Source organism: Podarcis liolepis, assembly GCF_965112155.1.
Source record: "Podarcis liolepis genome assembly, chromosome: 12".
NCBI lineage: Eukaryota > Metazoa > Chordata > Lepidosauria > Squamata > Lacertidae > Podarcis > Podarcis liolepis.
The window spans coordinates 16,673,665-16,697,552 of NC_139563.1; the positions used below are offsets into that span (position 1 = coordinate 16,673,665).

At 43.6% G+C, this 23,888-nt stretch overlaps 1 protein-coding gene across 1 annotated transcript; it reads right to left on the reverse strand.

Moving 5' to 3' along the window:
* Positions 1-10,838: 10,838 nt before the first annotated feature.
* Positions 10,839-23,888, reverse strand: KLF6 (KLF transcription factor 6). Its single transcript, XM_083467242.1, has 4 exons — positions 23,062-23,888; positions 19,297-19,876; positions 16,054-16,177; positions 10,839-14,613 (listed from the first exon to the last, which is right to left on the reverse strand). The coding sequence occupies exons 1-4, from the start codon at positions 23,161-23,163 to the stop codon at positions 14,562-14,564; spliced, it is 858 nt and encodes a 285-aa protein (XP_083323368.1). The 5' UTR covers positions 23,164-23,888; the 3' UTR covers positions 10,839-14,561.

Sequence of the window (23,888 nt, forward strand, 5' to 3'; positions counted from 1 at the left end):
GAACATTTGGACATGCAATGTGGATGGCATCAACAGTCCCATGTCCATCACTGGTATTGTTCATGCCCTTGGGAGGAATTCAGATGCCATCAGTGATGAACAGCTTTGTCAGAGGAAGAGAATGTCATGGGAGTGTCAGAAGGAAGACAATGGACAGTTTGTAGCCTAGTGCAGCATGCTAGGTATTGTACTGTGTAGGGTATGTATGTATGTACATACATACATGCTCCTTCTAATAGCAAACTCAGGTGTACAGTGCCAACAGCAATGGAGACAAAATAGGGTCGCAGAGAAATTTGAGGGAGATATCAAAATACTTGGAGGTACGCAGAAATAAATAGCTTGGAGCTTTGCCAACCCCCCACCCCACCCCACACCGAATAAAAATAACCCAGGAAGGATTGAGCATGCTCAGTAGCTATGGAATGTTGGGTGTCAAGTGGAAAAGAAAATAATAAAATCAGGTGGTAGGAAGTGGAATGATCCCTTTGAGTTCATTGCAGCGCATAGCAGGGAAAGCTAAAGTGGCAACCGCCATATGTTGTTGAATATATGTTGTTGAATAACACAAGTGGAGGCTGGTCCATTGGAGTGCCCCAGCTACCTCAGCCTGACCACAGCCAGACCCGCCGCCGCCGCCGCCCTTGTCTGCTTACAGCTAGTATAGGGTTAGGGTTAGCTTCCTCTTCCTTAATCTCAGTGTTGCAGAATTCCAAAAGCCCTAAACGGCCTCGGCCCAGTATCCCTGAAGGAGAGTCTCCACCCCCTATCTTTCTACCCGGACACTGAGATCCAGCGCTGAGGGCCTTCTGGCAGTTCCCTCACTGTGAGAGGTAAGGTTACAGGGAACCAGGCAGAGGGCCCTCTCATTAATGACGTCTGCCTTGTGGAATGCCCTCCCATCAGATGTTCAAGGAAATAAACAACTATCTGACTTTTAGAAGACATCTGAAGGCAGCCCTGTTTAGGGAAGCTTTTGATATTTGATGAATTATTGTATTTTAATATTTTGCTGGAAGCCTCCCAGAGTGGCTGGGGAAACCCAGCCAGATGGGTGGGGTATAAATAATAAATTATTATTATTATTATTATTATTATTATTATTATTATTATTATTATTGGAGGAGGATGGGGGGAACTAATTCTAGCTGGCTTGGTCTATCATTTGTTCTGGCTTCACCTACTGCTTGATGTCTGCTGTGGCTGCTTCAGTTGGTCATCTTGATTCAAAATGGCACCCAGTTGTTTCCTAACACAGGCCAAAACCTGCTACTTGAGCTGCAACAGATATCCTAACGGATCTCAGGAACCATCATGCCAAATGTTGTGATGATCTCTTAAGAGGTATCCAAATCTTAGAATCACAGAATCGTGCATAGAGAAGAGGCAGGCAGACAGACAGATAATTCTCCAAAATATAGGTGTAGAATGAGAAGATAGAATTGATTGATGGCTGATTTTTAAATCTCCCTAGGAGTTTTTCTGGCTGAAGAGCAGGGTACAAAAGTTTTGAATGATGGATCTGAACAGGCTCTCTGTACAAGAATTGGATCTCTATATAAGAGTCTGTGCAGGTAATCTCAGCTCAACAGGGGTCTTGATGGCATATTAGGCACAATAACAAATCCAGCCTTGCTCATGCCAACCCGAAACACACAGTCTTTCAGCAGCAAAATTTACCAGGCTAGGGTTTAAGCAACTGCAATGGCCATTCACAATCTCATCCTCGGGCCAAACGAGCAGGATGATCCCTTAATTATTTCCCAAACTGGGCAGGCTAAAATCGCATTTGTGACATGATCCTTTTGGCACAGAATAGCTCTAATAATCCTTAATTTTCCAGTTCATCTTCCTGTCATACTTACTTACTGCTAAGGATTAGGAGATTAAGAGGAAAGAGAAAATGCTAGGTGGAAGTGAAGAGAAAGAGAAAGAAGACAGGAGAGAGAGGAAAAGGTCAATTTGTAGCAATGTTTCTACATGCTCTCGGCTGTGAAATAGATAATGGAGCTTTCAAAGCTTAAGTGGGAAATTGTTCCAAGCTGTGCCCTTGGAGATGGCTGGGCTTGTGCGAGTTTCCATGCTCTTGGGCAGCCTGATTCCTACTGCAGGTTCACTCAAAGGAAGTGCCAACTCCACATTTCGGGAGGGTGGTGTGGAGAACTGGGCAAAACACCTTCAGTGGGCCTATTCACTTGCCAAATGGGACATTACTAAGCAAATTCCATCAATGGTGTCTCCGAAAAATTTTACACATCACTTGGGAAGACAGGCAAACTAATATCAGTGTACTGGAAGAAGCAAAGATCACCAGTGTTGAAGCAATGATTCTTCAACATCAACTTTGTTGGACTGGTCATGTTATGCGGATGCCTGATGATCGTCTTCCAAAGCAACTACTCTATTCCGAACTTAAAAATGGAAAGCGTAATGCTGGTGGTCAACAAAAGAGGTTTAAAGACTGTCTCAAGGCAATCTAAAAGAAAAATGTAGTATAAACACTGACAACTGGGAAACACTGGCCTGTGAGCGCTCCAGTTGGGGAACAGCCTTTACCAAAGGTGTCATGGGCTTTGAAGGCACTCAAGGGAGAAACGTGCTAAGAGGAAGGCATGCTTGGCAAATCCACACCATGATCAACTCCCGCCCAGAAACCAATGTCCCCACTGTGGAAGGACATGTGGATCCAGAATTGGCCTCCACAGTCACTTACAGACTCATTGTTAAAACCGTGTTTATGGAAGACAATCTTACTCGGCTATGAGTGATTGCCAAAAAAGAAGAAGAAGAAGAAGAAGAAGAAGAAGAAGAAGAAGAAGAAGAAGGAGGAGGAGGAGGAGGTGGGTTTTTATGTGTCTGGTGAATTGGTTTAAGTTCCAAAGCCAGCATCACAAAGCAAAGCATCCATGTACTTGCAGGCTTACCGGGCAATCCTAGGCATGTTTACTCAGAAGTAAGTTCTGTTGTGTTCAATGGGCCTTTCTCCCAACAAAACAGAGGCGTCACATTGGAGCTAAGATTGGGGAGGCCCAGAGGCATGTCACATGCATGATGTTATGCGCACAACATGTGTTGTGTGCACATCGTCAGGACTCCTCCCAAGCATCATTGCCCAGTGCCATACAGCTTCAACAGCTGTAGCTCCTCCTCTCTAGCGCTCAGTAGGAGCCTGGCATTGATGCTGCACTGTGCTCAATTTGGTGGTTCAGCCTCTTCCACCCCCTCAGTATTGGGGGGGGGGAGGGAGCTGAGCCCCCTGCTAAGGAATATTGAGGGGGCTGACAACACCTTCCCCCTCTAGAGTTGGTGCTCCTGCAAGATAATGTGCATCAGATTGCAGCCTTAAGTGATGACCTCAGAAAAGCAAGTTTTCTCTTTGAATGGTGTTTGATGACCAAGATTAAGTTTGGCGACATGTGTAGGTGTGCTAAATGCTACCTTGTTAGATTTAATAAACATGTTTTGAGCACCCAGAGCCTGCAGGATTGAGTAGGATATCAACAGAAAGGCAGAAATATGGGTCAAAGAATGATAAAGCTTCCAGTTTACATGTAGAAGTTTCCAGGTTCAATATGCAGTGTTTTCAAGTATGGCAGGGAATCTCCCCTGTCTGAAACTCTGGGGAGCTTCCCATGTTGCCATGAACAAGTCATCCACTCATCACTGTTCACCCCGGTGATCCTTGAACCAATGCTGCTCCTCTGCGCATTCAGAATTGCCTCAAGCAACACAATGCGATGGAGTAACTCCCAGCTTGAGAAATGGGGGAAGAACAGATTTGGGCAGACAGGAGAACATTTTGCAAATCTTCAGTACATAATGTCCCTCTAAAAATCTGCAGGATGCAGACAAAATGCAGAAGTGTCTTCACAGTGATGACATCTGTCCGTCAGAGGAGCAAAAGGAGCGGGTGGAATTGGTTGCTGTAATCATAGAATGTAGCAAATTCTTCTTCCGGCCCCAAGTGAGTAGATTGTTGGGAGATGAGAGAGAACATTCTGCTCTTCACATGCCCAAAGGGAAGATGAAGAATCATAGGAGGGGGTGTTGTTGGCCATCTACTCCAACCTCCAGCTGATGAAGGAAAACCAGAGCAAAGGCACCCCCAACTAATCACTGTCCATCCTCTGCTTGAATACCCCCAATGAGGGAGAAACCACCACCCTTCTAGATAATTGCCTCTACTGTCAAACTGCTCTTACAGTCAAGAGGTCCCTCACCCCAATGTTCAACCAAGATTTACCCTCATGTAGATTTAACCCAGTTAGGTCATATCCACACCACAAATTTAAAGCACATGGCTACTCCCAAGGAATCCTAGTAGTTTGTAAAGGGTGCTGGGAATTGTACACAGGAAAACAAGAAACTCCTTATCTGGAGTCAGACCATTGGTCCATCTAGTTCGGCATCATCTATAAGACAGGCAAAGGCTCTCCAGGGTTTCAACAAGGGTCTGTCTCATCCATACTTAGAGATGCTGGGGATTGATCCTGGGACCTTTTACATACAGAGAAGGTGCTGTACCAGTGATCTACAGCCCTTTCCCTATGAACAAAGGAAGCTGCCTCACACTGAGTCAGACTATTGGTCCATCCAGCCCAGTATTGTTGACAATGATTGGCAGTAGCTCTCCAGTGTTGTAGACAGAAGTCTCACCCGAACATATCTGGAGATTGAATCTGAGACCTTTTGTATGAAAAACAGATGCACTACCACTGAAGTAAGGCCCATCCTCTTGGAGGAGTAAATCACAGGTCCCATGATTCTTTGGGGGAAGCCAAATGCTTTAAATGTGCTCTAAGTGTATGAAGTAGGTGCAAACCTAGTCCTTCCCTTGGGAGCAGTTGGTAAAAGAAGTCTCACTAAAATTACTTAAAAGAAATGGCACCAAATGAATCATCTAAGAGAGGCATTGTTCCATTTTTAAAAGACATTTATACCCTGACTTTCCACCAGTAACTTCGAGAGAGCCAGGGTTTGGGGGGGGGGGTTCAGCCAGAACTCACTGGAACTCAGTTCTGTCACCTCTTTTTCTAGGAAAATAGCACTGGAGGGAGCTAGCAAAAAAATTGAAAAAATATGCCTAAAACAATCCTTCTGAAATTATGCAAAATGAAATCAGAAAGGTAAGAACCTTAGCATGACACGTCAAAATAATTCGACAGAAAACGGAGGATAGCCAAAAAGGATAAAAGCCTCATTTGGACAAACCATCACATCTTTTTCTGCCTATTTTAACACTATGTGGGAGGTTATCCCTTTCTCACCCATTAACAAAATGCATCACTTCTCGTCTTCACTCCTATAAATACCGACTTTAACATGAAATGAAAACAATCACCCATCTGCTTGTTATCACGACCGCAATCCCAAAATGGCTACTTCAGCTGCGTTCCTCAGCATACAAGATTATCCATAAATGCCTTTGTAGAGCTGCTATGTGAAGTCGTTTTCCATGTGTCAAATAAGAAAACTATGTTTTGAGAGCTCAAACCATTGGCAATCTCTGAACTAAACTCTGGAAAGTATTTTTGTTTTTGTGGAAATGTCCTAGGTGGTCAACAGCACTATGGCATTATATTATTATTATTATTATTATTATTATTATTATTATTATTATTATTATTATTATTATTATTATTATTAAAAGGTAAAGGACCCCTGGATGGTTAGGTCCAGTCAAAGGCAACCAAGAGGTTGCAGCACTCATCTTGCTTTCAAGCTGAGGGAGCTGGTGTTTGTCCACAGAATGGTTCCAGGTCAGGTAGCCAGCAGGACTGAACTGCTCCTGGTGCATGGAGGACCATGACGAGTGCCAGAGAGCACGGAAACATCGTTTACTTCCCTGCTGCAGTGGTACCTATTTATCTACTTGCACTGGCATGGTTTCAAACTGCTAGGTTGTTGTTGTTGATGATGATGATGATGATTTGCTATTGTCAGCAGGCAAGAGAAAAGGAAAGATAAGGCAGCAGAAGCATAAATCACCTAGGATATCAAACGTGCTCGGCTTCCAACAAGCTTTGACAAGCACAATGCAAGTTAAGTATAGTGTGTGCCTAATAAAATGATTCCAGTGAAACCAGGATTTGAAACTGGGGATGGGGGGGGGGAGCTTCAAGGAGAGTAAACAATAGTAACTGTTTTAACAAGGTGGGCTGTAAAGGATTTGGCCTGGAGTTTTGCAATACGGTCAAAAAGCATTTTGAGCTGCGAGTCGCACTTGTGAGTGAACAGAAGGCATCAATGGTGGGATTCCTTGGAGCACCTTCTACAGAGCTCCATTGGATAAGAAGGCAGAGTTTGACCAGATCTAGCAAGGAGGTTGCCATACAACCTGGAAAATAAAAACTGGACCGTTCTCCACAACGACAATTGGCAAGGCTGCTTTTCTTTCCATGCCTCCTCAGCCGTTTTTAGATGAACGCAGTTACCTTTTGCTTGGGGCCCTTCCCTCAGATCCGCTAAACATTTACAGGACTCTGCCTCCAACCTATTAAAAAAAAATCTGGATTTCTCTCCTTGGCTGTTCTCCTCGAGCCGCTTTGGACTCCACCCTCTGACCAAATAACTCTGCCCTTTGAGCTCACCCAGGGATTAGGACTTTTGATTTCTATAGTTGGCAACCCCACCCACCAATAATCACCCGTGCTTTCAAATCCCTGAGTCTTGAGACTTGACTACCACATTGCAATCTCTTAGGAGCTTCCCTTGAAGACTGCTGGGAGATGGGTTCAGAACATGGTTTGGGAGCCCTTATCCTGATAGCGATGGGCACTGGAAGTGTGTTCTAGCAGACTTTTGACAGCTGCACTATCTTTCTTGTGCACTTGAAGCACAATGGAAGGTGCTGGGTTGATACCTGAATAGGTATGGCCCTTCATACTTTTGACAAGTCCTCTTCCTTCCTTGTGCAGTCTCTAGAATTACCGTATTTTTTGCTCTATAACACGCACCTGACCATAACACGCACGTAGTTTTTGGAGGAGGAAAACAAGAAAAAAAATATTCTAAACGAAACAGTGGATGCATGATTTTTGTGGTTCATGCTGTGGCCACAGACATGTGATCTGACAGTGAGTTTGGAGTAGCCCAATGCAAAAATCCTGAGGATCCATGTGGATCCATGCTTTGTAACCACGTTTTTGCACCACTGCGGCCCCAGGCAACAGTGGGTGCGTGATTTTTTTGGTGCAAGATGTAGCCATGGACATGCTATGTGATCTGATGGTGAATTTGGGGTGACCCAGTGCAAAAATCCTGAGGATCCATGTGGATCTGTGCTTTGTAACCACGTTTTAAGTGGGGAGGACAGGAAAAGCACTCAAGGGTAGGTAGAGAACAATGCTGCTAATAATGCAGAAGAGGGGTTTAAGGGGAGAAGAAGCATGCGTGGGGTGGGTGGAGAAGGATGCTGCTAACAATGAAGAAGAGGGGTATAAGGGGAGAAGGCTCCTCTCCTCTCCCGCTTTGCTCCTTTAAAGCAAACAGGCTCTCTGTCTCTCTCTCCTCCCCACTCCGCGGCTCTTCTCCCGCTTTGCTGTTTCAAAGCGAGCCACGGAGGAGGGAAGGAAGGGGAACCATGGATCCTCTGCTCACGACTGCAGCAGATCCCCCCGTCATCCGTAGGCATTCACTCCATAACACGCACAGACATTTCCCCTTACTTTCTAGGAGGAAAAAAGTGAGTGTTATGGTGCAAAAAATACGGTAACTGGGAATGGCCTTTTTGCAGTTCCCTCCATGTTCTGAGTCTCGATGACCAACCTTCATAAGGATTTCTCACTTAGGGCCATTCCTTAGCTAAAGAGCTCTTAGATAAAAACATATAAAAGCAATGCAAACTGTTTTTCATACATATAATGGGTAATAAAGGTACTCATTATTTGTATAATACCACTGATCATTCAAAGAAAACACTGAATGCATTACCTTGCTGTAATCCCTAACAAGAACAACAATTCTATATGAATTCCATGTTGCACATGAAATATTAAGGAGTGTTTTGCTCAATGAGTTCTTGTCAAATGCAAGATTCAAACTGGGGCTTCTTGATTCATAGCCGAGCCACTTCTCTGCATAAGCAAGTGGTTCTTTCCATTCCTGACATATATGTTTAACACAGTCTTGCAACATGTCCACAAAAATTACTGTTTTGCAAATGCCTGCATGTAACATTCTGATGCTAGCCTTTGTGGCACATGGATGGCATCGAACAAAAAGAGAACTGATTCTGTCTGTCTCTGCAAAAGTTCCCCTTCCTGGTCACTTACAGGAATTATTTACTCACCATAGGTAACATGGTGAGTGGCTATTTACAAGTCTGGTGCAAAGCTTCACTTGCACATTGAAGCTCTCGCAGCAGGGGGAAAAAAGTAGATTTGGTCTGTGCCTTGATTGCAAATTGCTAAAAGGTTCTGAGCCTTTAATGGACGGGGGAGGGAACAAATTAAATATTGGCACAAATATTGCATAGTCTCTTGGGCTCTGCTACCTCCCACCTGCCATAAGCCAGGCATGCAAAGTCTCTCCAGAGATTGCAAATGCAGCGTTGTCCGGAATGCTCTTCTTCTGTGGTCTTTGCATCTGCCCCCTCCTTAAATCCACAGTATTTCCAAACAAGGAGTGAAGCAAGGCAGCAGAACAAGGGGCATGTTGAAATGCACGGCAGCCTTGACAGATCATTATTGTTGCATGGTTGCTTTGCAGCAAACGTCTTGCGCCATGCTTTGCTCTGAGCGGAACGTTATCCTCCAGCCATGCAAGGCGAGGGAGGGTGGAAGAACTGAGAATAGCTCAACTGGGCTTTTTCGCAAGCCTTTATTTAGGATGTGTGGTTGAAGCAATTCCACCATTACTCATAGGAAGCTCGAAAATGCAGCACGCCCAAAGAAAATTGGCAAACGTCTTCAAACCGTAGGCTCAGTCTTATATGTGTGTGTGTGAAGTATGAAAAAGATCCTGTTTCCATAAATGCAACATTGCAACGAAGGGTGGTGCACTGGAGATACTTACCTCTGTTCCAAGTAGCAATGGACAAATTCTTGCCTCTTCCCACATATGTGGCATATGGAAGGGGTCCGATTAAAAGTCATTCATTTGGAGCACATCTAAGCCCTGTTTGGCCCTATTCGACTCTTTCATGGCGTTCAAAGAAGCGAGCGTTTGCTGTGTCCCCATCATCATCCTTGTTGACTTCCATGAGTTATAGAAGGCTAACTCTGGAAGTGAGGAGCTTTTTTGGAACCCTGAAATCAGGTCTCTAAGAGAGTGGGTGGAGAGTCTATGTGAGCAGAAAAGGCTTCTGCACTGCAGGTGTTATTCCTCCAAATCATGGAGGATGGTGGCAACTGGTATTTGTTTCCTGAGTCTTGAGACTTGTGTTTGTTTCAGGCATGCTTAGCATATCCATCCTCACTGATTCCTCATGTGAGAGTTTTAGGCCACATCCACACTATTCATTTAAAGCACTTTTATGCCACTTTAACTGCCGTAGCTTTCCCCAAAGAATCCTGGGAACCTTTTGAGGGTGCTGAGAATTGTTAGGGGAGCACTATTCCCCTCACAGAGCTACAAATGTTTTAGCAATCAATCCCTCTTCTTTGAGGTGAACAGGGGGCTTCCAACAATTATTCTTTGAGGAGAACAGGGGACTTCCAACAATTATCAACACTTATAACAAACTTCACTTCCCAGGATCCTTTGCGGGGGGAAGCCATGACTACTGAAGTGCTGAAGGTATAAGAGTGCTTCAAATGTCTCGTGTAGATGTGACCTTGGGATGCCCTGAATACATATGAAACCCAATTTTAATTTGCTTTCATTCCAAATCATTGAGACTTATAGGTCCATTGGTTTCATTTGTTTATGATGTGCGGTCCTCCCTGGAACTGTGCACTTCTACTTCCCTTAAATTATGAGGTGGGGCATATTGAAGACAGAACCTGGAAACTACCACAGTAGGGCCTCAACTGTAGCAGCTTGCAGGGATTCTGGGAGCCATGGGAAAGCACTGGATCAGGAAGTTTTCCATGTTTATATGTACTGGAAGCCACCTAGGGTGGCTGGGGAAACCCAGCCAGATGGGTGGGGTATAAGTAATAAAATTTATTATTATTATTACTGTACTACTACTACACTGTCTCTTTCCAGTAAGGAAAAGAGTACATCCTCAACTCGTGTTCCACCCTCCAAATTTACTGGAAAAGGACCAATTAGAGGGCTGGAAGGGGCCACAATGGCCATCTTGCAAAGCAGAAATCAGTTATCATGAGATTCAAGGTCTAAGATTTCCAATAGTGACTCTTTCTTCCCTGGGTAGTGGGGGTGGGGGTGGTGTAGAAGCTAGCCTACCATACGCACAAAAGTAAAATCTCAATTCTGAGAAAGCTGTTTCCCACACCAGGCCTATAGGAACTGGACCTTCAGCTGTCTAAAGTTATGAAACGGGACTCATAATAGAGGGCCTTTAATTGCAAGAAAAGAAACATGCTTCTCTCCTGCATCATTTTCATCGTCTTGTATATACAGATGCAGAGTCTGCATGTTCAATGCGCTTCACGTTTTTTGTTGAGTGGCCACAATTGGGGCACATGGAGCAGATTTATGTATGTTGCATCAAAGGAAGTATAAGTGGGTTAGACAAATTCTCATTTGGCAAAGCTTAGCTCCTTGCCTTGACTAGGCAAGCCTAGCTAAAGCACTTTTAAGAACCATTGCCATCCCATCCGGAGCCAAGCAATTGCAGTGTTCACAGTGAATTAGGGGCAACTCCAGATAATGGAAATTCTGTTACTTTTAATTCCACTGAAGCAAAACCAAAGAAAGAGACCCAAAAATGCTGATAAGAATTTTTTTTATGTTATTCCAATAAAAAATACATTCATACAGAAATATAACAATCTTGCAAAAAACAATTTCAAATAAAATCTTGTAAAACAATTTTTTTTTACAAAAATCTTACAAAGAGATTCTTTAGATAACAGGGTGCTTCCAAAAAACAAACGAACAAAAAAAGGAAAAAAGAAAGAAAGAAAGAAATCTTACGAATAGAAATTCTCTTCTGAAATTTCAAGCAATTTTTTTTCTCTCCGCTTTATTGAGGCTCAGTTATCACCTGAACAAAATGTACTTGTTTAAACTTACAAAACTGACAGGCATAATTTGACGTATGGCACACAGCCCCCCATTCCAAAACCGTTTTGATGCTTCGCAATCAAGAAAAGCTAATGCAAGGGGATTTATTAAATTTCCATGTTTTCCTACTTGAGCATTAATAGAGTTATTATGCTTCAGCAGAAAGCATTGCAAAATAGGTAAACAAAAAACCCACCCCTGAAATACCCCCAAACAAATAGAAAAACCCTTCTTAATCGCCTTGTTCCACTTGTGATGATCCTGATAAACATACATGTAGAGACCTCCCATTTTTACTATGGAGAATGCTCCATGTATGAAATGTTTCTCTCACTATAGCTGCAAGGAAGTCCCTCAATGGGGAAAAAAAGAAAAAAGAGCAAGGCAGATCCTACATGCATGAAGCTCCACATGGAACATGAGAGCCCTACAGATTGTAGACAATATAAACCTTTTTCCTAGGGCATATTTACTTTTTGTTTTTTTAAAAGTGCACACTCCAGTATATAAAAATTGAACACAATACAAAAGGGGCAGGCCTGTGTGTTCCTTAGAATTGGATAAATTAGTGTCTAATGTGCTCTAGAGAAGTATTTAACCTTCACCACCAGTTCCTGGAAAAGATGTCCGAAACAGCAAGAAATAGGCTATCACTGTGGTTTGTGGGTAAGTACAGCACTGCTGGGGAAGGCAGTTCTGAAACTCACTGACTTAACTTCTGGGGGACGGCTGCATCTAAGCTCTCTCATGAAAACCATCTTGCGCCTTCAGCTGAAATGTAAATACCCAAAGTAGCAAAGCAATCATTGAGGAGCTCATTCCTAGATCTTCTCAATAAGCTTCTAGACAGAAGCCAAAGTGGTGGATTTGGGTTGGAGGGTTTTTGTTGTTGTTGCGGTCACCTGCTAGAATTATCAACTGCTAAATGCGGCACAGGAGGTGAAGACCCCGTTGCCCTCCAGATGCAACCACAACTCTCATCAGCCCCTGCCAGAATGGTCAACAGTCAGGGATTGTGAGAGTTGTGGTTCAACAACATCAGAGAGACCAAAGGTTCCCTACCTCTGACGTAGCGCTTCCAGATGATGTGGAAACATGTCACTAAGTGAGCTAGGCACTCAAGGTGATGTACCAAATCAGTGCCCTTCGGGACAGATGGAGAGCCAGCCAGACAGCAGCAGAAAGTTGGTTGGAAGGTCCAGTTGGGACAAGAGGGGCAGTCTTGGGACTTTGCCAAGGTAAAAGAGAAATGGCAGGCTCATTGGTCTGGAGAGAGAAAACCTGATTCAGAAAACTGCCAAGTTGCATTGAAAGATGCCCAATCCCGCAGTAGTCTCAAGAAAAGGTTCCGCTCTGCTCCATTCATTTGACGGTCAGGGATTTTTGAGCTCGCAAGTGCGCCCCCTGACACAGAAGCGAATGCAGCCTAGCTTTCTCTTCGCAAGAATCACTTGCGCCCATCGGAGCCTCTCTTCCACCCCCAGGCTGCTGCCCAAATCCTTTTTAAAGCAGTCTGCAAGCCAATAATAATATTTTAAAAAAATGTTTTTATGTGTTTAGTGACCACCACTTGTTTGCTTCCTTTACAAAACTTAAGGAAAAGCAGAGGACTTCTTATGGGCTGCCATATTTCACAGGAAAGAACTCAATTCTTTCCTTGAAAAATATATATTATTCATACACGCACACACACAAACAAACACACAGTGCTTACAAATACTATACAAACAAATATATACACCCAAGAAACTTTCTGCCTGCTTGGTAACTTTTTTTTGTTTTGTTTTGCTTTTTCCATTTCAAAAAAGAGAGAGTTTTATTTTAGTATTAACCAAGAGAAAGCTTGATATAAAGACATGGAACTTGTGCCATTTTAAGCAAATGATTATTTTTGTAATGCTCCTACACTTTTAAAAAGGGAGGAATTGTAACATTTTGAGGTACATGGGAAAGGGAGGTTCAGGGTGCATGTTCTGTACACATATTATTGGTTGTGCAAGGATGTATAAAGAGGGATTTTCAAGGTAGCAGAACCGGTCATATTATTCCATGGGATTTTTAAAAGGGAAAGTATAATATTGTATTGACATGTCCAAAGATGCTTTTCTACATGGAAAAAACCCCTGAAGATCCTGAAGATCAGCCTATGCTTTCCTCCACCTCTTCATAATTTACATTTGATACAGTACAAATGTCAGGTGACAAGAGAGCCTTAATGAAGCACAAATCACCCATACCCCTGTATAAGACCTCTTGCGAGAAGAGATCACTTTTGCATAAGGCACCATTATTAAGGTCAACAGTGCATTAACAGCTAGAAAACCAGAAATTAAGAGACCTCAAGGCATAAATAAAAGAGAAAAGGAACAAAAAAACAAAACCCCAACATAGCTGCATGAGAATTTTCTTTTCTTTTCTTAAAAAATATTACAGTTTCTAACCTACAGTGGTTTTATCCACCCAACAGGACAAAAATAAAAAAAAAAAAATAAAAATCCAGGATCTGTATGTTATGTAACATTAAACCAATTGCATTGTAGCAGCTTTTTAACTGGAATTGAGAGAGGGGGAGAGAAAACAAAAGAAATACCTGCAAGTCCTGATTAAAGAATGGAAAAGCATATAGTTCCCCAGAACCATGCAATAATCTTTGTATTATAATGAAAAAGTTATAGGTTGTGTTATATTGTAAATACACAGCTTATACAATGGATTACAAATGAGCTCTGTAGCAAGTAAAACAAGCTACTTGACACATTGCACATTTAAGAGCTGGACCAGACACCAAAAGCTCCTCTCACACAGGATAGGGGCCCCTCCCTCCATTCTGGTGTCCTGACTCGCCACCCCCTCCCCTCCATCTTCCCCTCCCTCTTTCTTTTTCTTTCTTTTTTTATTTTTAAAGGTGCAGACACCCCTTTCGCCCCGCCCCTTGGAAATGATTGATCGCTCCTTTCTTGCGGCATACTCCTCACATACGCAAATGATTCCCCCCGCCCTCCCCCATTCAGCTGACCTTTCCTCTCTCTCTCTCGCTTACGGTTATAAAACAACCACGAGGAACGAAACGGAAGGGAAATGAAACAAACAAACAAAAAGTATTCATGTGCCTCAGCATACAGTCGCCCAGTACGATCCTCAATAACATACAGTCGTCCAATCATTAACATTCTCAGTGCACGTGCTCACGGCAGAAGGCGTAGAAGGTTGGGTGCCAGCGTACGAGACCCACAACCGTGCGGTCGCTATGCCGTTTCCTTACATGACTTGTTTAGCCCTCTGAAGACCTTCCAAGGAAGAGAGGCCCTGGAGGCAACTGGGTTAGGGTGCAAAATGGCATGCTTTGGCTGGAACACGCATCCCTTCTTTCAAGGCTGGTTGACCTCGAAGCCTCTTAGCCCACAGGATTCGACCTCTTCACCCACTCAGAGATGCCTCTTCATGTGCAGGGCCAGGTGGTCGGACCTGGAGAAACACCTGTCAACGGAGAAGAGGGGAGAATTTTGAGGACCATCTTCCTATAGGTGAGTGAATCGGGGTAGACCAGGAGGAGTTAGCATGGCTTCTTCCAGATGTTGCAAGACTATGACTCTGCTTGTCCCATTCCACTGGCCATGCTGGACTGATCCGAGTTAATATTCCAATAACATCCAGATGGCACCACATTGTGGACTGCTGTTATGAGGCCCTATAGGTCCATCCAAGAGACACAAAATTTGATTTGGGAGACCCAAGTGCATAGCCCTTTGGAATCCTATTGTACCCCAGCCTTACTATCATCAGTTGCAATGGCGGCAAATACTACAGAGAACCTTTACGGAGCATACTTAAAACAAAAGCAACGTGCAGAATTAACTCCACTGCAATCTGTGTGACTTGGGACTGGTTCATGCGACCTTGGGGCAGAGAGATAGGTTGTCAAGTAGGCGAACAGAGGAACAGAGTGGTCACTCCGTCACTTGGCCAGAATGCAAAATGCTGTGTCAAAGCAAAGTGTGCAGAGTGGCACCACAGTCACGTTCCCGGTGATTCACCAATCGGGCTGACATTCATATCCTGAAAGGAGCTCGGAATGGCATGCAAGGGTCACAGCAACCCCATGAGATAGACTAGGCTCATCTAAATCGATCCAAGGGAGCATCCTGCAAGAATCTTAGCCTAAGTTCACAGCACCTGCTACAATAACTCTTTACAGTCCTCTTCCAATAACTCATTGTGACAGAAGGCTGGTGCAAAAGAGACACAAACAAAGATGGCTAAGCAGAAGAGCTATTTCGTAGAAGACATAAACTGTCTTGGAAGTTTTGGAGGAAAGGGAAGGTGACTCGCAGAATACTAGGAGTTGGGAGAGAGACCACCACGGGGACCAAGTCCACCTCTTTATAATGGGACCATAGCTACACCATAGCAACCGAACCCTTCCAAGACGTTCATTGAAAGAGACCCTACAGACTGCTCCTCCTCCTGTCAGCTTCTTCCACTTTCCTCCTGATCTCAGCATCAGAAGTCACTCTATTATTTAACCTGTATCCATGCAGACACTATCTAAAATGCATTAACTTCAATCCACTTAATTCTGGGAGTATTTCCACTGGAATTTCAAGTAGGCTGTTCTGAAATATGTAACTGGAAACGTTTTTCCTTTAAGTGGAGACAGAATTGATTCACCTGATCAGAGACTTATTTCTCTCTCTTTTTGCACTGTTAGAACTAAAAAAGCTACACTGTTGCTGATCACTGAAGCTGGATGCTTCCTTTGAAAAGCTCCGGTGCAATGGGACAGAGCTGATACTTGATGGAACTGCCTGCGCCTTGGTGGCTTCATCAATGCGGAGGGCTTAAGTCATTGCTTCCCATGGAAACACTGGGGAAGAGGGAGGTGCAGGGGTTATTAAAAGAGAGTGACCATTCACGTACCTGTCACAGTGACTACATTTAAAAGGCTTGGCACCCGTGTGCTTTCTGAAGTGTCTGGTTAACTCATCACTCCTCGCAAAACGCCACTCACACCCTTCCCATGAGCATCTGTAAGGCTTTTCTCCTGCAAATAAAACATACCAAAGATTATTAACCGTCCGTTTCTCTCTCCAAGCAAAGATGAATATTGATTCATTTGTTTTTAACATAGGAAATAAGGCCACTCAATTTAATTCACAACAGCACACTAAGTACTTCCGAGAACGCTGATGGAGAATTTAGATGTTTCTGAGCTGACAGCTTTGCTGCAACAGCAAAACATCAAGCCTTGACTGGAAAACATGCCAGTAATGTAAGCCTTGTGCAGCTGCATCCTAGGAATTCTCTGAGTGTTTAGAATACAGGCTTGTAAAAATCACCACTAACCTGGTCACCTAGGGCGAATAAGAACTGCCTCCAAATGCCCAGATTGTTATAGAAGTTTAATAGAAGTTGGTTCTCTATATCTTTTAGGCTCAAAACAATTGATATAGACCATGCTTGGAGGTCTCCTGCGCTAGTAGCTTTTGTGGACTTCCTAGGTTAAACACAATAGCAGCAAATTATGGGTTGCACGCTCCAAATTTTACTCATAGACTAAACCCACTGAAAACAATGGAGTCGAGTTAGTTAGGCCTAATTTGCACCCAGGGATTTAATAGGTCTTCTCCAAGTATAACTTAAGCACATACAACCCAATATATATTGGGTTCACCTATTAGATACATAGGTTAGGCCTATCAATATTGGATGGTAATGAGAAACCTAACTTACAAATTTGCGGCCATTCAAAGGGGAGAATTATTATTAACCATTATTAAGCCAGAATGTTTGGATGCCAGCCTCAATCCTGACAATATGGGAAAGCAAGTCTTAGACCAGGCATCCCCAAACTCGGCCCTCCAGATGTTTTAGGACTATCATTCCCATCATCCCTGACCACTGGTCCTGTTAGCTAGGGATGATGGGAGTTGTAGTCCCAAAACACCTGGAGGGCCGAGTTTGGGGATGCCTGTCTTAGACTCTCCCAAGGTTCCAATCCATGTCTTTCTATCGCTCTAGAAATCTAGCGAGTGTGAAAATGTCTGTCCCCGAATTGTGAAGATCTAATTGCTTTGCCCACACAGCCAACCACCTTCCCCATGACTAAATGGGTCAAAGTGGGCTAGGGTAGGGTGCGGGGAGCAGAGAAAAAACAACAACACAGAATTTCCCAATCCTTTGTCATTCAGGTGTTTTGGACTGCCAGGCCCCAGCGAGCATGGTCGACCATCAGGGATGATGAGACTTGTTGTCCAAAACACATGGAGAGCAGCAGGTTGGGAAAGGCTAGAGTGGAGAGCAAAACCACCTTCATCAGCAGATCATAAAAATGCATTCTGGTCCAGAGATTCTGGTTATAAGATTCTATGGCTTAACACTATTTGTTTGATTTCCGCAGAATAACTGGCATATGAGAGGTAAGCTCTCCCTCCCTCACCAGACTGCGGAAGCATAGAACAGAGCCATCTTTTCTGTATTCCCTTCTTCAAACGGTGAAAAGAACATCTTTGAAAAGGAGACCTCTAAGCTGTTTGTCTCAAGGTGCAGAATCTTGCTCTGCACCTTGAGCTGGAGATTGGTATGCCAGCCAGCGGCTCTGCACATCTAACCACAGTCATCAAGCACTCATGTCAAAAAGCAACTACTTTCACTATAAAAAATTTATAGAAACCCTGGAGTGCCTGCCCGCTTCAAATCCTTTCAAGTTAAGCTAGGGAACTGGGTTTGTTTTGTTTAAATCTAGGTTTCATACTAGTAAAATCCTGTTTGCTTAGTGTTAGCAAAACCACATGATAATGAAACGCTCATAAAGTCTGCCATTGTCTTTATGATCATAAACATCTCTCTCAAAAGATCATTTTACTTCTGTCAATGCACACACAGCTAGCTTGAGGCAAGTCCAGCAATTAAGGGAACTAGTTACTCTTCTGCTATTAAATGAATCAATGAGGAATCTGTCCTTCAGAATCAGGACAAAATCTCCAATTTCTGAGAAATGTTTCCATTTCCTTTTGCTGTTGCTGAGTTTCAAAGCTAGTTGTCTGTTGTTGTTGGTTTTTGTTGTTGTTGTTTTTGAGGGATTCCCTCCACCTCCTTGAAAAAACAATTTAACAATTGTGCATCTTCTCAAGCACCAGCTAATTACAAAACAGGAACCAAACATGTGCAAGAGAGAGAAAAGTTAACTAGCCTCATCCAAGCTTTGCACATAGAAGTTTGCAACTGGCTAATGCAGAACAAAAATGAGGAAGTGATGCCTTGCATTTTGGAAACCTCAGCTGTTATTGCATCATCTCATAGCCCCAAGCTCTTGCTCCAGAAATTGCGTAACATTATGACACTATTAGCATCAAGGGTTTTCCTTACAGTTACCAGCAACCAAAGTCAGACATGAAGCTAAATCCAGATGGGTTGCCTGGAATAAGGGACAACACTTCTACTGAACTGTAGATCAGAGATGGGGATCCTATGGCCTTCCAGATATTGATGAACTTCAACTCCCATCATCTCTGGTCATGGGTCATGCTGGCTGGGGCTGATAGGACATGGGAGTCCAGCAAACATCTGGAGGAACCATATGCTCTCCATGTCTGCCAGTCCTAATAATGGCATCCTGGTGCATAGTTCTGCTGGCCATGAACATCAAGGGAAGGGGAAGAGAAAGAGGATGATGCTGTCATTGAGAACCAGCCACCAGCTGAAGTATTAAGCAGAAGTCCTATAGAAATCATATGTGATGGTGAACACCATTAGCCTGTCAAATCTTAGGGCCCAAGCCACGGAAGATTTGACACACATCCTAGTAAGAGAAAGCTACCTGCCAGTCCTATAGGAACAGGAAGCAAATGGGGTCCCCCTTATTACATTTATATCCTGCCTTTCTTCCATGATGGAACTGTAAACAGTGTTCCCAGAAGGCCTCCTAGCTCACTGCTGACTGGTCACAGACCTTCTTAGCTGCACCAAGGACTCCATATCTTGTGGCTTCAGATCACAGCCAAGTGGGATGAGACAAGGTGTGCTTGAACCCACACATGAACAAGCAGCTGAGGCCACCCTAGCATGCCCCAGTTTTGTTTTCTTCCGTGGAAAACACAAAGTGACCACTATTTGGATCGCCCAAGACCAGATGTTTGGATTGCCCAGTGGAGAAGCTCTCACCTGTATGGGTACGTTGATGTGCTTTCAGATGTGAACTTTTGGTGTAAACCTTTCTGCACCCATTGAACTGACACCTGTGGATCCGCCGCCTCCCATCCGGAGAGGCATCGCCGTTCACTGGGGCACCCTTTTCTGCAGTCTTTCCACCACTACCAGTACGAATTTTGCCCGGCGAATGCAATTCACCAGGCGCAGAATTCCACGGTTGGGAAGAAGCTTCCTTCCCCAACTCAGGGGAGGAAGGAGGAGTCGACGTGACAGATGAACTCAAGTTTCCTGTACTGGTCAAGCCCAAGACATCACTAATGGGATCAGATGTAAATTTTGTTGTAGGCGAAAGTTCCTCAGAGCTGTCAGAAGATTCACTGCTGATGTCAGAATTCAAGCTGTTAGTCTCTAAACTCTGAGTCTTTACGCTTTCCTCCTTTGGAACACACGTGGCCTTCTGTTCAGATTCCTCCTTTTTTTCACGCGCCAAAATAATTTTGGTCCACAGATCCTCTTGACTGTCAAATTTTATCTCAGAGGCAGATACGTAGCAAGGCTCGCTCTGAAGGTATCGTTCCAGCTCTAAGCATGTCTACAAAAAAATAGACACAACAAATTAAAATTAAATCTCTTTTTCTTAAAAAAAAGAAAAGTGCAAAGCTATAGAAGCCATTCTCCAGAAACATCAACCAAAGCATGTGTGTGCAAAAGATGGGGTGTTTATTTCTGGTTGCTAGGCTCCCTTAAAGTAATAGGCCACTCAACCCTCATTTAATGACTGTTACAGTAAACAATGCAGTTCCCAAGAACTGGGCTGGAGTTCAAATACACATAGAAAGAGTTCAAACCCACCTACATTTTCCAGCCATTACTCTTATTGTGTGAGCTGAAAAATCATCTCCTAGAAAGGAGATGTTCAATGGGTTGGCTCTAAAGTGACTCTGTTCTCACCCCAACCCCCCAGTTTTAATCAGGCCTTTCTACAATTTCCAGTATTTTAGTAACCAAAAGGGCTTCTAAGTGAATTGTGTGATCTCCGCAGAAAGTTGCCAAGCTCGACTTCCACCGAGCTGACAGCACCAGCGCTCTGAACTCAAGAAACATGTGTGGTTGCGGCAAAGTCATGATCCATATTCGGGGGAACCCACCAAGCCAGCCCATTTCCTGCAGATGAAAACTCAGCCTAAGGGAGACGTTCAAAGAATGCCAGTTCTTCCAAGCACACTGGCATGAGTTTTGCGTAACTTGGAACAATTCTGGTAGAAATGATAGCGGCCTAAGGAATTTCGGTGAGCAAAACCTTTCAGAATGCTAATGCGATGCTGAGGAGAAGAAGAAAGTTTGAGAAAATAGAACTGCAGGGAAAGCAGTCAAGAGAGAAATACAACTTTTTGAGGTCCTGCTGGGAGCCCCACATTGAAGAATTTTATCTACTGGCCAAGAGCACAACCGTATGAGTCATCTCCCTATTTCTTTCACTCAATGCCAAAAGAGACTTCCTTTTAAAATCCTGAACTTCTGCCAAGAAAGTACACGGTTCAGATAGACATGCAACGGGCCATGTAAAATAAAATGAAATAAAGTAAGCTATCCTCCCTGCTGCAATAGGAGACAAGCAACCCTCCGAGTGACACAAATGTGTTTCCAAATTCCTAACAAACTAAAGAGAACTTTGGAAGAAATGCAAGCATTTATCTCTTTTTTTGGGGGGGGGGTGTCTATCAGTGCACACTTCATTTTCCCTTCACTATCATCCCCATAATTAAAGATCAGCATGTTGATGGAACTAAATATATAAGGGGGTTGTGTGTGTGTGTTTATGGGCAAATATATCAGACTCCATAGTTACCTTATTTTAAGCAGGACCCCCCCCCCATCCCCATAAGCAAAGCTGACTCCAAAAGCATATGTCACACATTTCACTCTCTTAAGTGTCAACTTAATGGGAGTTTCTGTCACAGTATGTTGCCGATTTTTACACTTCTCCCCCATCTGTTTAGGCTCTACTCCTAAGCACACTTACCTGGGAGTAAGGACCACTACTGACCTATGGGACTTTTTTCAGAGTAAGCATGCCTAGGTTTTGACTGACCATTTCTCCCCTCTTGTTAACTGAAGGTTGGGCCAAAAAGTGGAAGAGACTGCAAGCTTAATCAATATTTATCGGTTTCCCTATAATTAGGGAACTGATTTGCAGTGCACTTCAAAAATAAAACAAGACACATCATTTCTATAAGGAAACAGGAAGGGAATTGACAGAAAGGGGCAGGTTCAAATTTCTTATTCAGGGTGGATTTAAAATTCCCCCATTATGCAAATCAGCCTGAAGGACTGGCCTGAAGCTCCGAAGGAGGTTTTGAAATTATTCAAAAGACTACAGTGGGATCCATATCTAGCTCTGGGTTAAAATCCCCCGAAATGCCTGAAGGAAAAACTATTTAGATCAATTTCAATTACATACTATTGGTGCTGCCTTGGAAAGAAAAAAGAAAGAAGGGGGGGATGGAGGGGGAATTGGAAATGGGGAATTTCAAAACATGCACAAGGTTTCAACCTTCTTGATAGGTTCTCAGGCTTTACAAACAAAACCTCCAGACTGATTTGATCTGGGTACTCAGCTGGGCTTAAAGAGAGAAAGAGAGAGAGAGAGAGAGAGAGAGAGAGAGAGAGAGAGAGAAGGAGCAAATATCACAGCTAGGGTAAGAGGCAAGTAAGTAAACACTCTCTCTTCACTTACACCCCCCCCCCTTCAAGGGGGGAAAATCCAAGACAATGCAAAAACAATCTTGTTTCCAAGCAAACCAATTACTTGTACTAACAAACAAGCGCCCCCCCAAGAAAAGAAAAAAACCATGTCCATTAAAGGCAACAAGCCTCCCTCTTTCCCTCCGCTAGGAAGACTCACAGCAATTAAAAAGGGGGGGAGGAGAAACAAAACAGTATCATTGTCATATGACTGACAACTCAGGAGGGGGGGTGGCGGGTAAGACAGAGGGAAAAATAATAATACTAATAATTAATGGTTAACATGCAGCAGGGAGTTAGAAGGTTGGCAATTCTGCTAAGGAAAATAATACTGGGGGGGGAAGATTATTTTTTGAAAAACCCCAATTTCCAACCATTTCTCTCCCCCCCCCCCAAAAAGTGGGGCGTGTAAAAAAAGCAAAAAAAAAAAAAAAAAAAAAAACCGGTGGAAATGAAAGACAGTTCGAATGACAAGACCCAGTTGTAGTGTTTGGATCTGCTTCAAGGCGGGGGAGGGGGGAGAGAGAGGAGAGACAACTTTGCCAGGAACTAGATCAAGCAAAATGCAAAACGCAGGACTTGCGGATTTATGCTATTTATTTTTTTGTGGCAACATTTCGCTTCAGCGGTTGTTGTTTTGATGGCACACACACACACACACACACACACACACACACACACACACACACAGAGAGAGAGAGAGAGGGGGGGGCAGGACAGGCATTCAGAAAATACACCAGCCACTGTCCAGAAGCTGTGACAGCGGCGCTGGGCATAAACAGCACTTCTCCCGGTAGCGAGCAAAAACAAGCATGCACGGCATAAAAAAAACCCAGAAAGCAGATATAACAGTGTTGCACAGCAGCCCAAACAAACACACTTGCTTGAAACAATAACGTTACTATTTAAAAATTTTAAAAAAAGATTCCTGCAGGAAGCCTTCCTAAAAGGCAAGCCTCTAACCTCGTTATCAGTGTTGCTCCGAATTAAAAGCAACGTTTGCCCAGCACAAGCAGATATCCTTCGGTTTACCTGTTGCCAATATTCCTCCAGAGATGGTAAAGCGGAGAAGTAACCAGTGTCGTGGACAATTTGGAGTTCCTGAAAGATGCTACACATTGGAAGCACATCCATGGTTTTTTTTGTTTTTGTTTTTTGTTTTCAAGGGGAAGGGGGGGAAAGAAGTTGCAACAAATAAACCCTCCACAGGGTCAACGTCCGATTGCAATGTGTCTCGTCGTAAGGAAGAAGAAAAAGCACGAGTATCAACACCGCTACAGATGTTTCTCAGCTGCTACCGCTGCTGCTGTCGTCGGTAGTCGTGATGGCAGGTGATGGCGAGAGAAATACGACCAGCTATTTACAAAGTCCCACTTCCTCCTCCTCCTCCTCCTCCAGAGGGAAAGACGGCCACAAAGAAGAAGACAGATTTTTTTCCTCTTTCAAAAATAAAAATAATTGTATATTAAATTCCTCTTCGGCAGTTCAGATGCAAAGGGTATTTTTTTTCAAATATAATAATAATAAAGCAAAAGTTTCATGCAAAGTTTAATTGCACAGCAATATCAAGGTATGGATATATATATACATAGATCTATTTATATATATATATATATCTCTTGCAGTCTCCAAAATGCAGCTGCTGCTGGTAATCTTGCTTTCCACTCCTGGGGTTCTCTCCAGAAGATACTTGCTCAGGAGCCTACTCAATATTTGCAAACACTGAGATGACTGCGAATGTAACCCCCAGCAAAACTTCCCTATTCAAAGCTCTCCTTGGCCACAACCTCCTCCTCTTTCTACTCCCCTCCTCCTTCTACTCCCTCCCTCTTTTCGGCTCCCCCCTCCCTCGCGCTCCC